At 36.9% G+C, this 27,873-nt stretch overlaps 1 protein-coding gene across 1 annotated transcript in view; it reads right to left on the reverse strand.

Moving 5' to 3' along the window:
* LOC148832950 (rab effector MyRIP-like) overlaps positions 1–27,873 on the reverse strand; it is a 149,814-nt gene that overhangs the window by 29,574 nt on the left and 92,367 nt on the right. The window contains exons 4-8 of the mRNA XM_088918722.1: positions 27,377–27,513; positions 11,256–11,336; positions 5,368–5,465; positions 2,623–2,703; positions 1,898–2,047 (exon numbers count right to left, since the gene is read on the reverse strand). Coding sequence (XP_088774848.1) covers positions 1,898–2,047; positions 2,623–2,703; positions 5,368–5,465; positions 11,256–11,336; positions 27,377–27,513 — 547 coding nt within the window. The remainder of the gene's footprint in view (positions 1–1,897; positions 2,048–2,622; positions 2,704–5,367; positions 5,466–11,255; positions 11,337–27,376; positions 27,514–27,873) is intronic.

Here is a 27,873-nt window from a genome sequence, read left to right on the forward strand (position 1 = left end):
TGATCCATCTGAATAATTGGTTTTAGACTGTAATGACCATAGCACAATAAAATCCAAGAAGAAATACCCTGCATGTCAGTATACTGACTTTATGGTACATATTAAGAAAAACATTACTGCTCAGCAATACAGTGACAAAATCCAAACGAAGCCAAAGCTTTTTTGTTCCTGTAGGCAGGCGTTCCCAATCCTGGTACTGGAGGGTTATAGCTTTTCAATCCTGCTCTGCCCTTATCCATGTGAATCAGCTCATTATTGTTTTAAATTTACCAGATTAACTGCCTTTCCCAGGTCTTCATGTGCTGCTGCTTTTTAACAGAGACTTCGAAAACTCACTAGAACTCTACGACCAGCACTGGGGTTACCCCAGCTATAGGGCAATCCAGGTACAGTACATTGATTGTGCAGAAGGAAAAAGCAAGACCACACAGTGTACAAATATAATGGCAGCACCTCAGGAAAACAATGTTAATATGCTACTGTGGCCACCCTTTTCTCATGAGATAAACAGAAAATCTGTGGAAGCAGCAATCCACTGCCATCCGCAACCAAAACTAGCCAAATTATGCCAGATAGCAGCAAAAGTACATTACTAAAGTATCCTACAGTAATCTCTCCAGAGGCTGACAAGGTCAATGTTTCAGCACTGCAAAAAATGTGTTAATGCTCAGGATGTTGTATTGTTTTCAATCTGATATCATGCTTTGTTTCACTCTATATATATTTCAATCTCTCATTTCAAAATCTATTTGTTCTGATAACATCAACCAAAAATATTTATGATAGACTAACATGGTGCTGACATAAAAGACACATAATAGACTGCCTTATAGTCTTCAAAAATGTTGTGACTGTATGTATATACAGATACTATGGGTTGAAATTAATTTCATCTCAAGTGATGAAAAAGTTTATTGCACAGATAAAAAACCTTTTGAAACAGTGAACATTGCAGTACATGAGTAGTGCCAGCAGAGTGCAGTATATAACAGAATCCACTCCACAGAAAGGCAATGTTAATGGACTGCTATGTTGAAAACAAAAGTAACCTGAGATTGAAAATCTGGAAAAGAGGCAAATTTTCAAAACCCACTGCAGTGTTTCAGATGAAATGCAAACACTCACATGAAATAAAATGTAGTTGTTGGAGTTGTCAGAGGAGAATGAGTAAATATGACTGCTTTTTTGAGGACCTGCAATAATATCTAATACAATTCCACTAAGAACAAACACATCATCGACTGAACATGAATGTAACAGACACAAGTGTTTTTTTTTTAGTTTAGGACTTTGATAACATACATAGAAATAACATTTCTAAGAAACTGAAGTGGTTTGTCCATCCAAATCACAACTGCACATATTAAGTTCAAATAGCTTAGTGTTGTAAAGAAATGCAGGGACAATTTGGAAAGTGAAGAGAGATGTTTCCTGAATCCATTCATTTAAAACAACAAGCCCACAACTTAAGCTGCCACACATAAATTTACAAACCCTTCGAAGTCCCCATCTGCTTGCAGGTACAGTATACAGTAAGTCCCAGATTTGACTTTTTTGATTGACTGGATGTCCAATAACGTTCACTTTTCCGTACCACCTACTTTAAAAGTCCTCTGAACCACCACTGGATAGTACATTTAAAAGCACACCTTACTGACACGAGCACTAAGAGATTTAAGACAGGATGACTTCAGAGAGACACTTCTGCATTTACAGGACCTCACAATCCAGAGTGTCTTTAGGTGGTTTATCAGCCTCACAAGGCAATGGCCCAAGACTGAGCAAAGATTGTATCAGAGCCATTGCAGCGTGACAAAAGAAGCTCACATACTGTCTGCAGCCACTAACCCTGCCAGGAGGAACTAACCTTTCACTGAGCAACAGTTCCTTTGCTTACCCATAAGGAGTAGGAAACGTTGGGGCTGGCTTGAGAGGTGAGGTTACTGTTTTCTGATATAGTTGGTGAGATCATATCGCCACTCTGGAACCGAGGCCATTCATATTCAAAATCGGTTTTCACCTCTGAGTGCCTCCTTCTTCTTATTATCTGCATGAGTGGAAAGCATTTCTGAGGCACTTTCACTAAGCATTAAGTTCTGAATGACAATTAAAGCTCTTTGATAGATACAGTAAGTCAGGCTAATTTTCAAACATATTAGTCATATGTGTGGTGGCATTTATAGATTTTAAAGACTATAGAATTTAACAGAATGATCAACCAGACACCTAATGGTTAGAACTAATGGGTTAATATTTTTCACTGCAGGTAAATAAATGTTATGACCATTATTTACAAAGTATTCAGAATACCGAAGTCTTACTGGTGCCAGCAAGATAATTATAGTAGGTTTAATCCCACTTGTGAGTATATATGTAAAAGAAAATATTTTTCCTTCTTTTTAAATTTGAATTTTCATATTTAATCATAGGCGTTTGTGCAGACTTTGGTAAATTTGTATTTTGCTTTTTTTTTGTATTTTACATTTTTATATTTCAAAAATAATAACAAAATCATTTTAAAAAATGTCCACTGAAAATAAAAAAACATACAGTATGCATTTTCTTTTGTCACAGCTGGAAATTTAGGAAATTTCTCACTAATGTTGAGAGCGAAATATGTACTTTTTGCACTATTGTAGTAGCTAGTTCCTCTATGAGCTCTTCTTTGTTGTCACGCAGATAACGAGCTTCATTTTGCTTTTCCTAGAAGACACACAGAGACTAAAATTAGTCAATCATTACTGGAGTACACAAAGCCAACACATATGAAGAAAAAAGCACTGCTAAAAAGTACAAAAAGTCTGAAGGGGGTTCACAGTTTGCTACATTAAGGTAATTGTTGTTGTAATAATTTTAACAGATAAGTAAAAGAAAGTTACCACACAATTATTTATTATTGCACCAATCTTTGAAGTTCACTTTGAAACTGTAAAGGTTGAGTCCAAATCCAAAGTTTACAGGTTCTGGACAGCAGACTATGGAATGAAACAGCAGTTAAGAGAAGTAGAATAGGATAAGACAGCTATGAAATCAGCACAGAAAGAGTGTACATGGATTGTGCTTGAACCACAGAGAAAAATGATGATAAGAGTGAGGAAATCTAAAGCTAAAAACAGCTAAAAAAAACAGGGGAAAAGGGGAAAAGGCACTTCATAAAATGATTAAAAAATAAAAAGATCCAGTTAATGAAAAGGAGCACAATGAATGCAAGTAAAAATTATATTAGAAAGACCAAGAGACAGAGGGAGAGGGATAATGGAATGATAAAAAAAGTTGTTTTGGTACTTTAGCATCAAAAGAACCCTGAAGGGTGGAGTAAAATATATTCAGTAGAATAATGGGAAATGTCAGGAACAACAGAAGAAAAATGTATGATGTACTAAATGAGTATTTCACTCAGATGCTCACTAAGGAAGAAATCAACAACATGCCTCAGGCAGCAGAAGGACAAAGTTCTGTATTGAACAGTATGACCACAGCAATGGCTCAGAAGTGTTTTGGGTAGTACAGTAGATGCACTCAGGATTAATACATCCCCTGGGTGTGATGGTATCCTATCAGTTGCACTCAAGGATGCCAGAAACAACAGTCACTCAAGAAAATGGTAGTATCCATGGACTGAAGAATAGCAAATGCAAATTAAAAAGCCCATCCATAAGCAAGATGACAAAACTGACTCAAGTAACTATAAACCAATACAGTATGTCTGATTTCTATTATATGTACATTAAGGCTATAGAAACAATCATTAGAATTAAACCAGATGATCACATTTATGGCAATAACTTCCAAGGGAATAATCAATAATGATTTACTAAGGTAGTTTAGCTCGTGTTTATGATTTTTAAACAGCACATGATATGGTGTATTTAGATTTTCAGAAGGCTATGATGAAGTTCCACATAATAGATCAATTTCAAAATTATTGGCAGTAGGCATTCAAGACATTGTGCTTGGATTAAGAACTGGTTAATTCACAATTTAGAGAATAGAGACTAAGTGGAGGCCGCTCAGATTGTGGTGATGTACAGTATTTAGTGGGTTATCGCAGGGATCTGTACTAAGACCATTGTAGCAAAAACTGCACAATGACATTAATTGTGAGAAAACTGAGAAAACACCTGGTAGATTATGTTTATCCTGGTTAAATGGGAAAAATTGACATAGAAGAAATAATGTAGTGTTGTGCATTGAAACAATTCTATAATTACAATTAAGTATATGATTATATAATGCACTAGTAAGACCCATTTTTAATATTTTTACAAATGTGCTCACCACATTATAGAAAAGATACTGCTGCTCTAGAATTAATCCAAAGTAAAAAAGCCAGATACATTCTGGGCCTGAGGGGAAAATCCTACACTGACAGCCGGAAGGAATTTAACGTTTTAATCCTGGACAGAAAATCCTCATAGGTATTAACAAATACAGCATAGTTGTCTTTTTTATAATGAATATTGAATCATAAAGCAGAGGACACAAATAGAAACTATTTGAAAGTGTATTTAAAACCAACAGCAGGAAGCTCTTCTTGTTGTGGGGTTGTGGGGGTATGGAATAAGCTACCTAACTATATTGTTGCAACCAACACTCTGATATTTTTCAAGAAAGAAGTACAGAAGAAGTAGAACTAAAAAAAAGGGCTCCCATTTATTTTGTTTAGTGTGATAAAGCAAAAGGAAGTGCATTCTAAGGTATAAATGCCCTTAACATTAATTCAATCAATATTTGATAAATTGAATTAAAATCCAGAAATGAACAGCAAAAACAGCAAAAGCAAAAACTTAGTGGAAAGGAGGGGTGGGAAATTTCTTAAAAGTGGGCACTGACAATGTTGTGAGCATTTAATGATATTCCTTAATCTTCAGACATACTGGATTATAAGTAGAATTAAATTAAAAGCATTAAGATGGCAACATTTTTTTAACCCACTCTTGATTCTCTCCTTGATAATTATTTGCTGCTCTCATTGCTGAACAGTGGTTATATGTGCGTTTACTCCAGAAAATGATTTCAAACAAAGAATTTAAAGACATGGGTACTCAAGAATCCCTACAAATGAGTAGAAGCCATTAGGCTCATTTGGTTTAAGTAGCTAATTGTTCTGATGATCTCATCCAGCCTCTTGACAGATACAGTACAATACCATGGTTCTGGATTCAATGGCATGGTTAGATAGCTCATTTCAGACTCCCACAACCCTTAATTTTGCTTTTGCTGGTTTATTTTTGCAGACACTCTTGTACTCTGAACAAGAGCAGTCTTGAGGCCAGACAAACAATCTACAGATATGGAATTCTCCGATATGGAGTAGATGGAAAATTTGTATCTGGAAATAAAAAAAAAAGCTTTTGAAGAACTTACCAAACTATCACTGTATTCCTCAGCCTTAGATATCGCTTCTTCTATTGCCTCCTCAGCAACTCGAAGAGCAACCATGAGTGTTTCAGCCATACTGTGTCCTTTTTAAAGACAAGAGCAGGAACAACAAGTGTCTTAATAGTTCAGCCAAGCATAATAAAGTAGAATGAATTATTCCCTTATGTGAGAAAAGGTGTGGCATGCTGAATAATTAGTAGTTAAAAAATTAATACCCTTGATTTTTACTACAAATTGTAATAAAATAAGATTTTCCTAAACATAATCTGGGATTTGTACACCACCCAGTGTTTTAAACCAAGCAAGAAAAGCAGGTAATTGCATATGGTAGTTAACACCAAAAGCTTCAACAAATAAATAGTACTGAGTAATCAGTTTTTAGTATAATTACGGATTTTAAAGATTTGTATTTACAGTAATTCATAAAACGGAAGTTGTGAAACACAATTGTATATTAAACAGCAATAGATAAGTGTAGTTATGGCACAGAAACATAGTCAAATGTGTCTGGTGGCTTTTATTCTTATTATTCCCAGTTGGTATTTAGAAATAAAAGAAGCGCTAATTAGTTGCAGCAATGTGATGAAAAATCCAGCTGGATCTAAGTGCTGTTGCAACTAATAACAGCCGTTTTAGTTTTCATGGAAAGAAGGGGACGCCTGCACAAGAATTTCAAATATAAACAGGAATTTGCTTTGTTTAGGTCCCAATGTACAAATTAATTTTAACGTTTTTTTTTTCCTTTTTGTACCACCACAGAATCCACAACTGTCAAAAACGAGACATTTTTGGTCCTTTCTAATCTTGTTTTACTAACACACCCTTCTCTCTGCGCTCCACTCCCGATTTTGCATAAAACTAGAAATAATTGGGAAAAATTTTGCTAAATGAAAATTGCATTGGAAATGCAGCTCAGGAAAAGTAGAGAATGAGACCGAAGGAAGAATGATGAAGTGCAGGCAGATGTGATCCGACCACAGTGGAGCTAATCATATTTAACACATCACAGGGTACGATCTGCAGGAAGTTCAGTGTCGATCTGTGGGAGAGGCTTGTCTCTCACTAACAAACACCACTTTGTGGGGGTCGCTGTGCAACTGAGAGCAAAGAGAGCACTACTGTTTAATCTCAACCTATCCCTCGGCCACACTCTGTCACGGCTCGTACCTTCTCCCGTAAGCGCCCTGACATTCCCACGCGTGCTAAACTCCACACACGCCTATCCAGGAACTAATTATCCAACCACGTCTCTCTCTCTTCAATATTTAAACACTCTTCACCGGCTTACCTACAGTACGCTCACTATTGAGAAGTCTTCCTCAGCTTTCTGTTGTGCGCGCTAATATTCTCGACCTGACTTCTTTCACTGCCCGACCTGGTTCTTCTACTTTTGACTTCGCTCTTGCCTAACAACTTGGATTTGGAATATTGGATTTACTTTTGCTCATACTACCTTCCTCACGGCTTCACACAGGGATCCAACAACTCACCCCTTTCAGAAACCCTGACACACTCAGTCAGTTGTGTGCTACTGCTTGGGGAATCACAGTCACACTGTGAAGCTGGGGACATGGCCAAGCCCTGTACACTCAACTCTGGATTGTAGACTTCAGCCTGTGCTCAGGTGAGCACCTCTCCCCAGCATAGCCACTCAGGAGCTCCTATACAACAATTTTCATTTCTATTTAAAGTTAGATTTTCAGGGGATGATTACATTAAAGTGGCAAGTGCAAGATTATTTGCTCTCGAATGCTGCTTTGTTATAAACCGCAGCAAAGTGAACTTTTGCTTCTTTCACTCCTATTTCAACATCAAAAAAACAAAAAAGAAGGGGTTTCCATTACTAGTTTTGGGAGCCCCCACACCTGCTGGTTTTCATTGCATGTGAGGTCTTTGCTTAAACGAATCTTTAATTTCATAATAAAAACTGTTGTTAATTGGTTATTGGGTTGCTTGGTTAGAGTCTTTACAAGTCTTTTTTTTTTGTCCACTCAAAGTTTGGTCATTTTAGTTACTGTACTTCCACCCATCCATTTTCTAACCATATATCATCCAGTTCACAAGGCCAAAACTACACTGTAGCGACTTAAGAAAGTGAATGTGCTCGAGTGGCTCAGGTGAAGTCCTGAGTTGAATCCTATCGAGAATCTGTAGAATGACGTGAAAACGGCTGACCATATACTGTACATATGCCAAACAACTTGACCAAGCTTGAGCCAAACTGCCAAGAAGAATTGACAAAAACTGCACCCAAGCTGGTGTGCAAGTGTGGCAGAGACTTCCTAAAAAATACTTGTGGCTGTAATTGCTAACAAAGGTGCTTCACCTTTGCCTGAAAATGTAATTCAGGGGTCGATATACTTATTGTATGCAATCAGAATATTTGTTTTATTTAGTTATTTCATTTATTTTCTATATCTGTTTATATTTTTCTCTAGCATTTACAGTAATCTTACCCTTATTTCAACATTCAGGTTTGAAAAAATATTAAGGTTTAAAAATGTGTTTGCATACTGAATACTCTTCCTCTGAAAAAGTCTTGAAATGGAACATATATAAGCTCCTTATAGACTTACTGTAACCAGGAGAATGTTTGCAAGAGATATCAAATATTGGCACTGAAGAGCCAAGTCCTATCCTTATACAGTAGGAATACCTTAATAACACTGGCTCTTCAGTAATACATTGCAGTGTAAACTGTTATAATGAGTTTAAAAAGACCATTTAAAGGATACATGCAACATTCTTTATGTTGTAGTTTTATAATATTGTTACAGGCTGTGATAGGTGACAATGGATGTGTCTAAGAGTCGAGATAAAGTGTGTAACACCTGACTGTGTAAACATTTCCAGCTTCAAAGTAGAGGGGGGTGTTTGCCGAGATGTAGGGGATCCAGATTCTGTGATGAGTTCTGAGTAAGTGATCAAGTGTCAATCAACAGTCCAAAAACACACCATATAAGATCAGCTCAAGAGAGAAAAGGGGAGGAAAAAGAATAAGGTCAGACTACATGAGAGAGAAGACAGAAACAGACGGGACTTGAAGCTTGTGCCAGGCGAAAGTCCCTTCTTCATGATCACTCAAAAAAAAAAAGATTGGTGGTAAGTATTTGAATCTTGCCAAGAGAGCTTGCTATTCTGTAGCTTTTAGGGGGAACTTGGAGTTCATGAGTGAAGAATAGCTCAGTTTAACACTGCCTCTCCTGCTTATTGGGTGCATTTTAGGACAGGGAGACAGGCTCACATTTATTTTGTGGCATCTAGGTTAGAGAGAGCAATTTAATCATAGGTTGATGGCAGCTTATCTCTTCTTTTGCCTCTGTAGGCATTATTTAAGAGTCAAATACGTGGAAGCAGTCTGGGGTTTTCTGGGTAGTCCAGACATACTGTAGATCTCTGAAATGCCTTGTTTGCTAAGTTGTTAATACATTTACTTATGTTTTGTATGTTGATGCTGTGTAGTGTATTGTGTCACTGTCATTGTTAATAAATATTTGTTCAATCAAATATACCACAATTATTATTCTTTCCACCAGAACTTGCCAGAAGGGAAGTTCACATGCCTCTAATTATACAGTATCAACCACTTGGGTATATTCTTGGAAAAATCCTTTTTTAGTAATTATTAACGATTATTTTAGTAATTGATTGTTTTAGTTAAGTCGCTCAGACAGTTCCTTTTATTCTCCATTGTCTTAACCCCCCATTTGTAACAATATAGAAATATATGTAATGACACAAAAATAAGAGTTGTAATATTTAACTATACTGTATAAGAAAAACATATACAGTATTTTCACATGTTTAAACCTTTGGTGACAGATTTAGCATAAGAAAAAAACAAAAAACAAAACATTTCTGATTTTATAGATCCATCCATATTTTAAAATGAAAAAGCAAACCTTACCTACATTTTATTCATGCGTATACAAATAAAAGATATAAGTAAGAACAACATGAAAATACACTTTTCATTTACTAAACAAGCTAAAAGCTTTCCACGTTCAGTTCAGTTCCATGCCAGCAATCTAGGTTTTTGATTTTAGCAGCACTTAATCATTTATGCACAATCTCACAAAGGCATTTGACACATCTAAATCATTTATGTTTTTTTACATTGTAAAATAAACAAAACATTGAAAAATGCATAGCAGTGTAAAGGTCAAACTATGACTAGGCCTGGAAGCTGAAACCTTATGTTAGAGTTGGGAATCAAAAGGTTTTTTTTACTGTATATACACAAAAGATGCATTGTGTGTCTTTTTATTCAAGACAGGGTGACAATAGCACTACAAGCAGGTTACACCCACACAGCTTGACTAACTAGTAATTTCAAGACTGATGTCACTGTTGTTATTTTATTACACTCTGTCTTAACTAACCAATATGACAACTGCTGAGCAGGCACATACTATACTCCTTAAGCCACAAAAGCTGTTTCACCCTCTTGTGAGGGCACTGAGCTCCCAAAGTAACATTTTTGGGAAGTACCAGCTGGCCTTGAGGCCTTGATACAGCTCCATTGGGGGCTGCCAAGAGCACAGAGCAGATATTCCAAGATGATCCACAGGCAGCTTCAGGACCAGATTTTGGTGTTTGTAGGCCCTAGGCACTTTCTCTACGAAATATGCCAAAGGAGGGGTAAATGCCAATTGAATTACATGCACTTTTAACCTATTCAAATGCTAGACCACGTGATTAACGGAGCGAGTCCAGCGACCATCACTTCGATACTTCTAGTTTCTAGAACAGCCACTAGATAGCGTATGATTATTGATTTGGAGCACCTAGAGTTGATCGCAAGCATGTTGTTTCAGCTCGTTTTACATTAGTCACTAATGTTTCCCTCCTCTGCAGGCCCTAAAACTTTCGTTGACCCCAGTAGGCACAGTGCCTAATGGGAAATCTGGTACTGGGCAGCTTGTGCGTCATTTGATCCAATTGTGTATGTGGCAGCTTGCAGCCTTTTCATGATGCACAAAGGTTCTGACCAACAGGGCTTAGGTTTTTTGCTGTGCTGAAGAAGCTGGACACTCTTCAATTCCAGCTCCTGCTGATCCCTGCACAAATGAAACCACTGTTGCATACACCATTGATTGACTTCCATGTGCAAATGGGGATGTACAAGTATGGCAGGGTATGTGGCATAGGCATGGGCACTGTATGTCCTGATCCAGCAGCAAACCACCTGTTGTTGCATGTTTAGAATCCTTCGGTTCAGGACAGTTTGAAGGAGGGATGCCAAGTCCAGCTTGCTGAGGACCTTGGAGCCATGAAAAAAGTCTGACTAATGTTAAAGGGGCTACTATTTTAAACAAAAAAGTCCATTTATTGTGTGACACACCTGCTTTTACTTTTTTAAACAACAATGTGTTTATTAAAATAATGTAAAAGACTTCTATCCTTAAGATATTTAATCTACACATTTATAGCTTATATATAATACAATTATATATTTTTGTCAATATGTTGTCCCATGAGCTATATGATGTAGTTCTGCTCTTCTTCTTTGTCCTCTGCTGGGATTGGACCACTGTCACAAGGAGGTTCAGAGCAGACACAGCACCTAGGCAGTGCTGAACTTGGCAGCTATTGTAGAACAGCACCTTATTGACAGTGATGGCTTGAAACTAATGTTATGGACATGCTACGGTTAAGCATTCTGACTTACACAACTTGCACAGAAAAGGAAAATGCAAAAAAGAATAAAATTCTTCCCAACATCTTCTAAGAGACACCTACTCTATTGCAATTACTTTATCTATGATTCCACTCTGGTTCTCAAGAAAAATATTGGCATATCCCACCAGAATTCAGTGGATTATTGGTAATGGCACTCCAAACAATAGTGGGATATAATTCAATATTCATACCTTCGCTTTGCCTGTAGAAAGTCGAGTCACTGCCACAGATGCTTCCCTCATTGTCAAAGCTGCCTTCGTGAATGCTACCATCTGCACAGAAAGGGAAAAAAGAGAAATTGTTATTGATAACTATCTTCTAATGATAACTACGTAGTGAAGAATGTTGTGTTATACAATAAATAATATACAGTACTGCAGTATAGTAATACCAATCTATACCTATATTTTCATATTCTTTTTCATTTCATGTGCTGTTCAATTGGTCATAACATGCTCATGTGGCATGGAAAAGACACCATTTACTAATGAAAGCTTAAGCTCATGTTGCACCAAATTGACAGCTGAAGATGCTGCTGGAGACAATGTTTTAATGATAACATCAAGGTGTTTGTAAGATGTCCATTTGAATCTTCATGTGACTGTCTGGGTATATGACTGTGCAGACATCCAGTCTGTGAAACAGAACCTGTTGTGGTCAAGGACAATGCAACACTCCAGTATTACCAGGACAATGTCATAAACCCAATAATTACTGTAGCTGCCTGGATCACATGTTCATCTGTAGGAAGTCAGGGTTCCTAACATCGATTGTCCTTCCCTGTCAGATTGATTACAAACAACAAAATCCTGATATCCCAGAACTGCATGTTCTACAGTACTGGGATACAGGATATTTACAACTGTAGGCGAATTTGCTTATTGTTCACTGACTTTTAATTGACAGTTTTATTGGAGGAAATAAGCAATTAAGATTTTACATACAGTACTCAAGTGACATTATATATACACATGTACAATATACACATTCTGAAAATTCTTTTTGAGAGTAGTTTCCTACTAGTAGACATCAATGTACAGTATACTGTACATTTATTAGTATTTCAGATATTTTTGTGAAATACAGTACTTCATCAGCACCACACTCAGCAAAAGCAGACAAACAAGTTTGTAGTTTAGCTACAGACAATAATCTTGAGGGTTTCTCTCAGAACTATTTTTTGAGCCAGCAACTGGTAATTGTTCAAAACATTAGTTTTACTTCTCCATATGTGTCATACACTAAGGAAACTGACAACTACAGGACAGGTACGACTGGCTATGAATGACCAAATTAGTGATCTCTGAGTGAAACACACCAGTTGTTACTGTACAAAGTAAAAAAAAAAATACTTGATTAAAAGCTGAATAGGGATGACTAACACGTCAGCACATCCAATTGCACATTTTAAATCCTAAGAATCTTTGAATTGAAATACGTTAAGAAAAGGGATTAAACAATCTGAAAACATATATGAACCACAAGCCTTTCTATTATATTTCTGTAGGATAGTTACAGTATTAATGATAAATTAGTGTATTGAAAGAAAAAATAACAAAGGCTTCCACTAACAGCACTTGTGGTAATATATACAGCTCCTCACTCTAACGTCTCCATAAAGCATTTTTATAATTTCATATAATTGTGTACTGGAGGTACATTACTTATACCAGTATGAGCTATGATACAGCCATTTATTATTCTGTAACTTTCAGCTTTTAGCAAACAACGAGGGCACACAGATGGCTGGCTCAGTACATCTCCAGAGAAGTACTGTAGTTTACAGAGCCTCAGGTCAAGATACAGGCTGCTTAGTGGGATTTCTGCAATTACTAACCAATCAGAAGTCTGGTACTAAGCCAGACTTATACTAAGGGGTGGCCTAAGAGGCCAGTGCGGTTGGCTAGGAACAGAAGGTAGGTGCTGAGCATGCCTACTCAGTATATCCTAAACCATTTTACCTGAAGTACCATTAGGTGGAGACCACTGTACAAGATGCCAAAACAGAAGAACTGAATGACCAGTCCAAAAAAAACCTGCTAGTTTATCAGAAACCAAATCAGCCATAACTCTCTTATCTGCTGGAATAGATAAAACAAGGCACTGTCAGTTTTATTTTCTTATAAACCCAAAGTTCCATTAATACAACATGCAGCATCAATAGCAAATTTTATATTAATATAAATAAATATGCTAAATACCTTTAGGAACACAGCCCCAGATTCAGGACACATACTTTTAGTTCATATTTTTTGTTGGCAATATCACATCATTGGACAGAGATATAGGTCACATGGAGGCTTTCAAAACAGGTACCGTTTCGTATGTTAGTGCCAATCTCAAACGCCAATATTCAAACAGTATGGTATGCAAGGATAGCCATATTGTTCTTGGACCACAGAGATACTTCTTCATTTGAAGTGTAACATTAGGATCAGGAATGTTATTTAATTAAAACTGATGGTGACTTAGCTGGCCTCACATTCTTGATCAGGTCTAGTAGATAGTGAGCAAGTGTATGATGTTGAGGTAGAGAGTCTTGATTTTAGTTCTTTGATCTACAGCAATGAGCATTAATGAACAGAGAGTTTAAGGGATTAAATTGATGTTCGTTTTCCAGCAAAAGCTGGGGCACAGGTCCCAAAATGTGAGTAATACTGTGTATGCGCTACCACTCCTCCACGTTTTGCAAGAAAGAAGGGGAATGTCTATTGTGTTAATGTGCAATTGTGTTTAGCACTGATGTTGAATAAAGATGCCACCATTGTTGCCAGCTGACAACCAGATTTATTGATCCTCCACTACTTAATTACCATATGCGAAACAGGGCATACTGAGATGGATGAAACACTGATTAAACATTCCTGCCAGGAAAATCCCCAGCATTCACAGCATTCTCAATGAGCTGACACTGCTTTAAAGAAAGTCCATAAATGAGGAAAAAAAATCATTCTGGGATTGAAGAAGAAGAGATCTGACGATGGATAGAAGGAACACAATTTTTTCAGTCTTGAGAAAAGACAGCTAATTCAGAATTCATAAGGGAATAAGGCTGACCCAATAATAATTTCAAATCAATTACAAAGAACTGAACACAAAGAAATAACCTGAAGCTTTACAAAATCAATCAGATTTACATAGAAAGTAAAAACCAGTTCTTAACAAAATCATCAATACATTTAACAGATTACCAAAACACATTGTGTAAGTGGATGCTGGGATCTTTCAAACTAGGTTTAAGGCTCAGTGTCTAGGGCATGGGTTACACTGATGGGCTAAATGGATTTTTCTATCATTAACTTTTTGTGTTACTTATGTTCCAATGTGATTAATGCACTATGTATCTACTAATGTATTTGTACCTGGTGGAGTCATGTTTCTGTGACAGTCACGTCACCTAATCACCTGCTAATGAGATTAGCTGATGACCTGCATTTTGTTTCTTATACTCTCCTAGCATTTAGGTATAAACACTTAATTACCTTTGATGTTTTGTTATTCCATTTTGACTTTAGTTCCTGCACAGCTTCCTTGTTCATTTTGATGAAACCCCCTTCCATTCTAAATGTTTCTGAAGTTCTCTTTGGATACTTTTTACAAAATGACTAATGCCAACCTCAATTTGTCATACAGTAATCCATCTGTCACAAAATATTTCCAGAGGCTGAGAAATCTGAAACTTTCTTCAGCACACCATGTCCTGTCATGGTCACATGTTGTATTCACTTTGATCCCACATTTCCAAGCAGTTGGAAGGTGATGTACTGTAGATGAAAAGCTTTCTACATGTCTACAGTGTCAAGTTTCTTTTTGTTATTATACAGACGGCTTCATCAAAGAATTGCCAGATCAAGATTGTCGTCCGGTTGTTCATTTTTCACGTTGGTCTAATGGATGTCCAAATAAGAACACAACGCAGAAGACTAATGTGCAGTTAAGCGCGCACAGAGAACGTCTGTTACAATGGAAAGCTGCTTCTTAAATACAGGTCATCAGTCCCCTCTACAGTTCACAAAACACCTGTTTTTGCTGGAGCTTTTCAGCTCTATGTATGGCGTCAGCCACCTCTTCTCCAGGGAGACTGTACATATGTTTGTCATATTTGGGCCTTTGATGTGTATCTCAGATATAGTGTTCCTGTTAATGGTTCAACAGCCTCGTCCTTTTTTGTAATTCTGGTGCAATGCCAGCATTCGATATTAAGTCCGTAGTCTGAATTTCAGGTGGTGTTGTGTGAGGTGCTGCCTTTGAGCTTCTTCTTCTTGGTTGACTGTTTTCAGATCCAAGTGGAAAAACAATTGCTTGTTATGTGGTGCTGCTAGGACAGGCTACTTTATTTTATTTTCTTTCACCACCTAGGACCAGATTCTCTGTCAGGTTTCTCCGACAATAAAGGTTATGCTGTATCAAGAAACTGAATTTTAAAATTGCCAGTTCTTCTTTTGGAGCCCTTTATGTTCCTTAATCTTCTTCAGTGCATTAACTTAACTACTTTAAGCTGTAACTGCATTTTGCGGCAGCTTCTAGAGAACAATTCCAGCTGTTGGATTTCATCCAGAATGTTTAAAAGTTTTTTTTTACGAGCTATAAAATAGTGTTCAGTCCTATGCGAATTTGAAAACCCATTTGTGCTTTCAAGAGTAATGGTTTGTAAGTTTAGAAAACAGTAATTTGAAGAAATGAGACGAAGCTCAAGGGAAGCACTATGAGATGAAATAGATATGGAAGCACTGGGGTATGGGTATTCACATTTCAAGTTTATTGCTTGAGGCATAAGACAAACACATCTATATTTAGGTCTAACAGGTCAGTTAGAAAAACTGTATATTCACTATTATTTATTAAAATGACAATCAATACAAGGCTATAGTAAAAAACTGTAGAGCTTAAATCAAAGGAAGTAATCTTAAGATTGTACAAAACACTAGTCAGACCTAATTTAGAAAGTAGTCGGATTAGAAAGGATTAAGATAGTATCCGCTGGAACATACAGTACCATACAAACTACACTGCAGCACCCTGTAGTATTCGTAAAGTGTAGTGTAGTAGTTTTCTGGGGCAGACGGGAAGCAACAGATTCAGATAAGATTCCAGGACTGACTGTGTTATTAGGAGAGGGCTTAGCCTAGCAGCCTTCACATTAGTTTGGTAAGGGATATTATCACAACATCTACAACAGTCAGAACCCTGTTGCAGAGATATCCTTTCAGAGACATCCTGTGTTTTGATAACCTTTCAGAATATCTTCAGAAGGGGATGGGATGGCTAGCACTGAAGAAACATCTCTTTCCACAACATTTCATGGATAAACCTGTTCCTTTTCACCACTCCATAGGAGCCATCTTGAAAAGAATCTTTTCAAAACCTCAGAAACATCAGGGGCAATTGAGTCTTACTCTACATCATGCATCATCTCAATTGTCTCTGCTCAGCTGTTGTACCAGTAAGAACTTTACTGGTAGTAGGAAATTTTGATGCATGATTTTGGTTTTCTTAATCATTTGGAAGCAGATTATTGTCATCATGACTATCAGGTTGTTCCAAATCTTTGACAGATGCATTAGTCCAGCTGGCTCTTTAGCTTTTTCCTGTCTTTAAGGTCTCATGTGATTCTACACAAAATACGTGACTCATCTGAAGGTTTAATTTTGGTCTTGGGCATTCTTAATCTGACTGGGAGAGAATTTGCCAAGGAAATATTCAACTTTAGTAACTGGGCTCACTGGTTCTGTAATCACCAACACCCTTGCAACATGTAAGAAGTGTGTATTTAGTGCTGTCAACAGTTCACTAATGTCACAATGGTGTAATGAAGACAATCCATCATTCTTCATGCCTTTCCTACTTTTGAAGGGGCTGAAAGAACTGAATGTAATTTGTGATCTAATAGACATATTGAATTACCTTTCCAACACTGGGATATTCACTGAATTCTTTTAGGAGGGATAGGTATGTTTCCTTTTGCAGGCCTTGTTCTACACAGACACAAATAGATGATAACTAAGTGTTTACAGTAAATGTGTGAAATGAGTGGTGTCCACGCAACAGCACATGGTGAGGAGGTACTCCCTGAAGTCCTGCTGAACTTTCTCGGCACATACAGTACAGACTGGGTCTGATTAGCTGACGTGTCTCTTTTTTTGGAGGGACTAATTTCAGTCTTTGGCTGAAAGTGGCTCAGCTGCCCTTAAAACTTTAACTGAACGGGATCCCATCAACAATTTCTGCACTTCAGACACAGTGCATATTTGATGGTTTTGGTTGTGAAGGTGAATGCTAATCTATATCAGGACAGTGATATAAAAACATAGAAGTCATTTCAACTAGCAGGTTGTCAGGCATTTGACTTTTTCCCTCTACACACTCCGTTGCTATATCTGTAGGTTCGAATTGAGCCAGTACTCAAATGCATCCTCATGCTTGTGTGGAGGACTGGTGTAGACAAGAGAATTCAAGGATGTACTGAAGCGCTGCTGCAGTAAGCTAGACGGTAGATGGCATCTGGTTGATGACATCTGTACTACAATTTCATGTCTTCACAATGGCTTGCACTCGGTCTGAAAATCTCAATACATCCTTGTCAGACTGGTCCTCAATTTTTAATCTTTTCTTTTTGATGCTGTTTCTAAATGGCTCTTTCCAGTTAGACACCATGTTTGTCTGTATTGTCACCTCTGAAACTTGGTGGCTCTATCAAATCCAAATGAATGACCAGATGGATCAGAAAGAGATAAATTATCTGGCAGCTGATTGATTACTTTCTTACATTTTGGGTATTTTCACTACTTGGTCAGAGCACCTTATGTTCAGCTGGTAAATAATGGCACTGTCTCTCTGCTGACCCATCTGTTGCCCATCTGCCCCACTAAAGCACACCACACTGTACTTTCCTTAACAGTACCAGGTATGGCCGTGGCAAAATGTTTGCAACTGGGTGTGATCCAATTGCTGGGTCTGTTTCAATCTTAAAAGCATAGGTTCACACCATTAACCTCACTAACTGTCTTTTTTGGTAGACTCAAATGAGACAGATAGATAACCAAATATAATTATAAAAATACTGTAAATATGTACAGTATATGTATTAAACATCTTATAGCCCAGTAAACAGTAAACAGTAAGGATACAGAGCTACTGATGTTTGATGAGAACACAATGATCTTGTTCCGGGAAAGCTTTCATGGAATGTGGTATCTGATTTTAGCGGATCTTGAAAATCCGGGTCATGGCACCAGAGTGACGCTCTTTAACTTCAGCTGCATTGAGGTATCCCTGGAGAAGTGAGCGCTGATGCTGCCTAGGTCTGATGTCATCGGATTGAATGGAGCGCACAACCCGTAGACTGAAGAGGATGGATTTTATTCTACAGAAGATGATCCGTTTGTCTGCTGCAAATAACAGAAATATACAGTACAGCACACAGGATTACTCTCAGCTTTACTCTTGGCTACGATTGAGGGTTCTACAGCAGATGATCATTTGGCATGCTGCAGGCATGAAAGAAACCATGAAATTTAGATAACCCAAGCAACACAAGCCTCAGCCTCACCCTGTATCTGCCAAACTTTACATATAGCATGAATGTTTTATGAAAAGCACAGACATTGATACAGATGTTTTTCTAAATTTGGAAAATACATTATAGGGGTTTGATTTATAATAATATCCTATTTATATTATTATATATTATTTAGTAAATATGTATTACATCAAGTAGGTACAAGTAGCTGCATCAGCATGCGTAGGCTGCAAAGGAACAAATTCAGCATGAAATAAACCTTTACTTGTTCACATGTATTACATCAAGTGCCTGAGAACATAACAACTGTTACAAGAAGGAGGATGCCATTCCTATCATCTAATTGATCCATCTGTGGTTGTTTCTTGAAAGAAGCCAGGGTATTGCCTTCAACAACAGGGCCGTTTAACTTGCTGTATGTTCCCATAACCCATTTCCCATTTCTGCTTAGACGTACTGTATCTCCTGTTCCCAGTTTTAAAAGCACCTTCACATAATTTCCACTTGTGTCCTCTGGAGAGTCTGAAGAAGTTCATTGTGTTGACGTTGACTGTTTCTTTCAAAAATGTAAACTTTTTGCATCAGGCTGCCTCACAGTATTTTCTGTTTGGTACTAAAAAGGTTGATTTTACTGTCACTACAGGACATTGATTTAAGCCTGGGAATTTATCTGGTTGCTGTTCTCTTTGATTGCAAAATAGCAATGCCCTTTTCTGTAACATGGAGATTCACAGTTTGGATTAGTGAATTATACATCTATACTTTTTTGCTACTTGCAATATATAGTAATTCTCTGCAATTGTCTACATTAAAAGTCTTCTGCCAGGTCTTTAGTCTAGTTTTAAATTCTATTTTTATCTTTTATACACTAATACTATTTAGTATAGAACTTTATTAATCTTTACTCCAAAGCACCTTGTTGATTTCCTGATTAAATTAGAAAACACCTGACAGAAATATTCTTTTCATAGTTTATTCATTTATTTCCCTGTTATTGTCCATTATTTTCTCAGATACTTTTTACTTCATTCCTTACTGTATTCTGTACTTTTGCTGCTGTAATAAAAAAATATTAATTTTATCTACTGCTACAGTATCCCTATCTATCTCTTTCCCTTTCAGGAAATTATTTGTTCTTTATCTTAATCCTGCTCCTTTATAATAATTTTAATACACAATCTCTTTCTTCTTTTATTTTCTTAATTTATTTATTAAACCATTAAGGGCACTGCATTCTATGCTTTTTACTTACTTACGCTTGGGATAAATGTGATCCGTGCTTCACACCGAATTTCTTTAAACTATAACATTGCAGCACAGTGCCACTTAATGGATATTAAAGGACATTAGCAACATTTGCCGATTTGCTTCATTTTAGAAACGTCAACATTTTTAATTATACTGAAACATGAGTAAGGAATAATTTGCGTGTTTATTTAAATCTCGCTACAAGGCATCAATGAACAACATTTTTCATCTGTCCAATTAATGATAAAGTATCTTTCATCTCCTGATTGGGCAGACATAACACTGAGCAAAAAATACCGGAGTTAGTGTTACCTAGCAATCCATTAAGTCCATTGAAGATGGTGTTTGAAATACAATTGAAAGAATCAAAGCAAGACTTCATAGTAAAAACTTTCTTGTATGTAAGAGTATATATAAGTAAATATTAACACAAACAAGTTAGAAAAAAGGTCTGGGCATTCAGCCTATCTATTTTCTTCTAGTAGTTCTTCTAGTAGTTCATTGGCTCCCATTCTCAGTTTTAAATATACTTTTTCAAGTAACTTGTTTCACATCTTATGATTATACTACCTGCATGTAACATGATGCACTTGCCAATATTAATGTTATCTTCTGTGCCTTTGCTCACTTTTGAATTTAGTCTAAATCTTTTTGAATTTCCTTTGCAGATACTATGGTGTTTGACATTCCTTCTGTTTTGGTATTGTTTACAAACATGTCGAGAATTACTAATTTACTGCTACAATTGAACATACATTTTTATGTACCATCTCCTTCCTCTTACTGAAGAAGCATGTCAGAATTTTAGTATAATTCGAGACCATTTGCTGAACAAAGGATATTATCTCCATTTCTCCAGATACCAGTTAAGGAGATACTGTATGTCTTGTTCTAGAAGCTACGATAAGAAAGTAATGGAAAGGGACCCTGACCACAGGACAATCTACCAGTTTGTAGACATTTGTTAATCTGGGGGGAGATAGTTGGGGAAGGGGGGGTGAGGTCCAACTCCTGAGTCACTTTGTGACCCATAAGCCAACTATGATAGAGATCATCCTTGATGGAGGGAATATGCCGAAAGCAGAAGCATTTAATCCATCAGGAACAGAATGTATTGAAATAAACCTGGGAGTTATGTAAAATGGGGCACGTGAACTCTTTATAATCTCTGACACAGTCCTGGTGGAAAAGCAATAAATGGGACAGACATTTTAGAATAAACAACACATTCTACTGTATATGACACACAACATTAGGCAAAAACAACTCTATACAATTAATATGTTTCAGGGGCCTATGCTCTAGAAACCTCTGTAGTCTGAAGGCAAAAAGTGAAAAACCCTGTGTTTAAACAGCAATATGACTGAGAACTAAACCTCCCTTCCTAGAAGAGGATGTTTTTAGTCTGAGGATTCCACAATACAGGATATCTATATTTTAGGGAATTCTTAGGACAGCAAATAATCAATAAAATAAGGTTAAGATAACTTAGCTGAAATCAGGTCTCCAAGACTGATCAGAACATGGCTTAATGTGAACTGCAAATGCTATAAGGCTTTGAGTGTTTTATTATGCAACAGAAGCTGGCCCCACCTCACTGGATGAGCTCGCTGCAGGCTTGCTCTGTATGTGCTCTCTGGACTCTCCTTAACTCACTTTTCAATTACTATTGTTTTCACTGTACTTCTATTTGTGTTTTCTTACACATTTTCTTATTACACCAACATAATCCCTAAACAACTCACTCACGACTTTCCTTTCTTTTAAAAGAATGTGAGAAATGTCTAACAGAGGGACAAAGGCACATCTGGAAATAATCCTGAAATTAAAATGCCATATTAACACATCAACTAATCACAGTCCTGCAAGGTGTGAGAACCCATTCCACCTGGTAACTTCTTGACCAACCATATTTTACCCAGGTAAAATGTGAAGCAGCACTTCTAACTGCGTCAATCACTCCGCTGAACCAGCCTGGCTATCTGAAAACAGAACCACATGAGCCACACTTGTTGTCTAAACTTTGGAACTTAACTTTTTCCTGAGGCGCCGAGTTAGAGGGTGAGCCTGTACAGTATGTAAAGATAGGATTCTGACAGAGGTCAAGCCAGCAGTAGGACCATGTGACCAACTAGGCAATACGGTTAAGCTTTCGTCAATACACCTGGATATCACATTATTCAGCAGTAGCTGCTATACAAGGAGCAAACCAAGTTTCTTCCCTTTTTGTGTGACTGAGCAGTCACCACCAGGTGCTCAGATATTGTCCCAGCAATAGCAAGCAGCAATAGCGCTCAGCACAGCACTAACCCAGACAACCCATATAAGAATTTGCTGTCAGTGCGAGGCTACAGCAGCATATCTCTGTCTCCCCGATACCTTGAGCTGCCTAAGGACTGAAGTAACACAGAGCCATCAGAGCACAGATTGGACAGTGCTGCAAAGGACAGTCAGTTGTTCCCCTATACTTCTGTGCGAGAGTTACGACTCTATGGCTATGGATGAGTGAAAGCCAATATTCACCCTCTTGAGAATAAAATTGTTATATTAACACGTCAATATTAATTTAATTAATTTAAGTAGTAGTTACTTATGAGCGCCTGAATATTGATTATGTTAATGGAACTGAGTAGGAAGTTAGTGTAACCAATGGTAGACTAAACATCTATCATTTTTATGTATCTCATCTGCATTATTTGCTATAGGGTTGATATCTAGAAAGCTTTTATGTTCGCATTGTTTTATGTATCAATGTATCAATACAAGTGTATTGTGTGTGTTGGTAATCCCTGTGAAGACTCCAGTTTTGTGCCAGTAAATTCACAAAACCCTTAAAGGCTCACTACATGTCTGCATACACTGATCTCTCTCCCAGAGCCCTGGAGGACAGTGTGGCCTCCTTCCTGCTATATTTTGCTCAATCTGTGGCATTTATGAGTTTATAGTGTTGTGCCAAACAAAGGGCATCAGCTGAGAGCTTATGTGTTGAAAGTCTTCTTTATTTCATATGCATATAGAAGTCTTGCTCTTGTATGCAAGACTCAAAAGACAATGCTTACAGTGCTTTTTCATACAGTGAAACAAACGATACAAGATACACTTCTACATGAATCTCTGCTTGCATTGTGGCTATATATGGTAATTCTAGAAAGCTGACCAGTACATATATTTTCTTTATTGCTGGCTTGCGTGACAAGCAGCCCCTTCTGCTGAATAGACCATTTGTTCCAGGAGAGGTCACTTGGTCATTTCCCTGAGAACTATGCCAGCTATGCATAATGTGCTATATTATCTTTTGAGACAAGACATCCTGAGACAGAGTTAGTAAAATATAAGTACAGAAATATATAGCCAACAAGATATAATACATACTTTAAGTAAAAACATTTAGTTAATTCCCTCAACAGCATCCCAGATGCCATAACCTACTTCGAACACAAACTTGCACCTCAGTAGCTTGGGGTGGCTAGATACCCATACACTCATACTCCACTCGTGATGGGTAGGGGTAGGATGAGGGGGGGTATACACAAGAGAGAGAGCCGTGCAATTTATAAAACAATTCCTGTCAGATGAGTCAGACAGACTGTTTAAGTAGCACTGCCCACATCTGTAGATCATTAAAGCATCAACTCCCTTCAGCTGTGGCCCTAACATTAGAAACATTTTGCTAAATGTCAATTTATAGGTGCACAGAATGGAAATCTAAAAGTCAACAGATCCCTTGAATACAAATGGGTTTTTGGACATGGACTGACACAGCCAAACTGTCAGAGTTGATCTGGAAAAAGGGAGTACATCATAACTGCAGCAAGAAGAAACCTTTCTTTTTGTTTATATTTAATAGCAAAGCTGTATTTTGATTTGGTATTAAAATACTATTATTGCTATGAGTTACAAGGTGCTGGCAAGTATATGAGGTACTGTATATGTGTGATATTGTGCTTGTAGGCATATAATACCATCATAAAACAGCCCGTTTCAAGCATGCAGTCTAGGCACAATTTGCTCATTATAGGTTAATTCATAGCTCCTAAAATGTAACTGGCTTCTAGTATAATGACTACAAATAATGACAAAATCAGCAGAACCTTACACACAAACATTACTGTTATTAAGTAATGATTTTCCATTTTATTATTCTCATTTTCCTCTTTTATGTTCAAGGTTTGGACAAACAATCATTGTTCAAATATTAGCAGCTTGCAAAAGGTAAAGACATCAGCTCATATGGACCTTTTTTCCTCAGGAGTCAAATAGCCAAGCAGAACAGTGTGTTCAAAGTACTCCATTTTGTTAAAGGACAGATAGAACCCTTACTGAGAAAGTCATGCATGTGCAAGTGCCTGAGTGGTGACAGAGGCCTCTTATACGGATTGTCTGAGGATTTGTCAGATGCTTACAGTTAATCATGAGCCAACAGAGAACAGCCAGCTGTGTGCTGCTTCCTGGAAACTCCCAAACGGAGTAATCTATTGGCTGATGCATATTTTTTTATGAATAACACTGAACATTAAGCAAAACCTTGCCTTTCTTAACTTTCAAGATACCTGAAAGTATAAAAAGACCAAAATACCTGATTATTGTCAAGAAAACTGACAAAACTAAATGCACAAAAAATAACAAAGCATGGAAAGGAAGTCTATAAAGCAACCTAAAGAATTGAACGAAAGCATGACTTGTTCCCACGATAAGGATAAAAGATAATGTCGATATATAAATGAAAGGAATACAAATTACAAGTAACAATTTGGAGGCTTGGAGTTCCAGCCATAAAACTGTGGACTGTAGTTTTTCAGCTTTTGAAATAAATTGACCATACTGTATGTACTGTACCAGTTTCAGATATGACTTTTCCATCCAAACTCTCATCCAAAATCACTCTGCATCTTACACAATAAAGGTTTATGATGTAAAATAATAAACAACATGAATATTCAATGGAATATTTTTGTCCTACAGTATGCATTCCTGGAGTCATACCATAAAAAGGTAAAGCCTTTTATATGAAATGGAGTGACAATATAAGAATCTGAATAAATAAAAATATCATACCAGTTCGATAAAACTATATTTTGTGAAATATTATAGGTCTGTCTCATGAGACACATGCCACAAGCACTGAGCCATATCCTCAGGCCAGACAATTTTTTTTATGTTATACACATTGCTTACTGCAGCTTCTTTCTGTCTTGAATAATAAAAAAAAAATGTTTGAAAACAATGCATCCACAGCAAAAAAGATTTACTGTGGCAAGCAGGATATATGGTATACTGGAAGTAGAGAGAGACTTTGAAAACTATGGTTACAGAGCAGCCGAAAAACATATACAGTAGATCCACCTCAAAGTTTTATTTTGTAATATAGGACTGAATATTTATCTTTTGTACTATATATATTGGTATACAAGGTGCCCTTGTAACTTGCATGTATTGGTATTTTATTGCCACTCCCCCTTTCCTGCATCATTTGCAAACTCGGCTATTTTGCAAACCCGTATACAGTATGACAGAATCCAGCTTGTTGGTATAAATCAGAAAGCAAGTCAAAAATGGATCCCCTTATAAATGATGGAATTATTATTTATTCTGCCCTATTTAGAAAATGTGACATTTCAAGCCGGATCACTGTTTACAGATTCTACATACATTATCTTGGATTGCTATGGATTTGAGAATCAATCTTATTTATATGAGGGAGCTTAACAAAAACTTTGTGGAATTCTGGAATGTCATATGTTTACATCTTCTCTACTATCCTCATTGTTTTAATTATACTTGCAAGTTAGTTAAACAAGACCTTCCCTATTGCAAAGAACCACTCATGAATAGATACCATGTAGATGTAACTTTTCCCTGCAGCATGACAGTGATATGAACCTCATTGTCAAATAAATACCAGCTAAAGAGGAAAGTGTCTAAAGTACTGTGGTGGAAGTATCATGGCAGAATTTTTAGGAATTTGGAGGGACAGCCTGGACAAGAGAGAACAGTAACATTCTTTTTTTTATAAAGCTGATTTAAAGGTATTTTGGAGACAATTTTTCTGCCCTCCAAAGACATTGATACTGATTATTGATTGTTTCAATGTCAAGTGACTTCCTCAGAGATTAAAATGTAACCTATGATGTTTTTGTTCAGTACAGGGAAGGGAGACCTTCAGTTAAAAAAACAGGCTTCATTTGCAAATGGTTTTGGTAGACCAGCAGGTGGCAGGCGGAACAGCATTTCCCCCCAAAAAATGGTTCATATGGAGACTTGACTCCTTGTTCCTTGACACTGTTCACAGGAGTATGAGAGCCTGCCTCAATGCCCTGTTTAAATTCCACTCTGGGTTTTTACAATCTGGCTTTCCTATAGTTCTCCTTAATTCATATAGTAAAGCAGTTGCTCGGTTTTCCTTACCTGCTATGTGCATAATGGTTGTAATACAGTATGTCACCCTTTCAAAGTGGTTTGCATTAGAAGGTTGTGGGTTCGAATTCTAATTGGAACACAGCATGTACTTGTTACCTTTAATATTTTCTAATAATTTAGTGTACAATAACTACTTAGAAAGGTTTCCTCCGGGTGCTCCAGTTTCCCCCACAGTGCAAAAACATACTGGTAGGTTAACTGGCTTCTGGAAAAATTGGCCCTTGCATGTGTTTGCATGTGTACTGTATGTGCGTCTGTGTGTGCCTTGCAATGGACTGGAATCCCTTCCAGGGTGTCGCCATTGCTTGCTGGGACAGGATCCAGCTCACCTGCAAGCCTGAATCGGAGGAAAAATTTAGAAGGTGGGTGGATGTTAAAGTGGGATTAATTGATAAGGCAGAATCGAAAACCCATGTTAATTTTTCAATACAGGAAAAAGACATACTGTATGAAAGGTTGAATTTCCCATGAATAGCTATAAAACTACAAGGAATACCACTCAATCCCTTTAGGAAGGCTGTTATCAAACAAGTGAATACAAATTTCAAAGTTACATCTTGAACTCACTGTGAACAAAGAATTTTTTCATTCCTACAAATCACTAAAATACAAAGATTAGAATTAATATGAAAATTAGCTGCACTAATTCGGATTATCATTGCTATTTGCATTAAGCTTTCTGTGGGAGTGATTTAATGGTGTCTGTTGATATTTCAAGTGAATTACATTGATTAATCTTCAGGATTATATTTATCTGTGCAAGAGTTGAAGCAATGGGGTATGGGCTTATCCTTTTTAACAAAACAGAGTTTATGTAAAGAACTTGAAACATGTACCACACCCAGGCTGAACAATGAACAGGCTAAAATAATTTAATTAAATACTGCAGGATCTGTTGATTCCTGAGATTGATTGTTGTTTCTAAGGTGCTAAAAAATCAGAAAATAATTATATCAAAGACGTGATCACCATCCTCACCAAAAATTTAAAGGGTATTTGAAAATTGAAAAGTGGATACTAATAAACCAAATACTACAGGAAATTTATGGTTTGCATTTTAGTTATCAATATTATTCTTAACCTCGAAACATCATCTTGGATAAAAGTGAAATAAACGAATGTATATACCTGTAACATCTGAAAGAGTTCCTCTTTCTGCAAGGTGCTTTCTGTACAGGGTCTTTAAAACCTTGGCGCTGCCAAATCTCTTGAATCGGCTTTTAACGTTATTATAGTACCATTCCAGAGACTGGGTCCTTAGAAGCCTAGAAAGAAAGAAGACATAAGCCGTGACTCAAATAAACCTTTTAAAAGTCCAACCAAAATAATAAAAAGAGAGAATTTCAGAATACTGATAATTAAGAGTTCATGACCAAATTAGAAATGAGAAGTCTTATTTCCCCTCAACATTCCCACACATCATTTACACAGAAAAATGACAAATGACTCCGTAAAACAACTATACAATATTTGGGTCAGCAATCCAGCAGATCTTATTAAATATTCGGCACTTATGTTGAAAAACAAAATTCAGTCCTGTTTATTTGGAAAATACCCATACAATTCGGTTATATTTTTTCTAAAAATATATTTCTTATGGGAGTGCTCAGTAGTGTACCTCTGTG

This window comes from Atractosteus spatula, chromosome 6 (assembly GCF_055471065.1).
Source record: "Atractosteus spatula isolate fAtrSpa1 chromosome 6, fAtrSpa1.hap1, whole genome shotgun sequence".
NCBI classification, from domain to species: Eukaryota; Metazoa; Chordata; class Actinopteri; order Semionotiformes; family Lepisosteidae; genus Atractosteus; species Atractosteus spatula.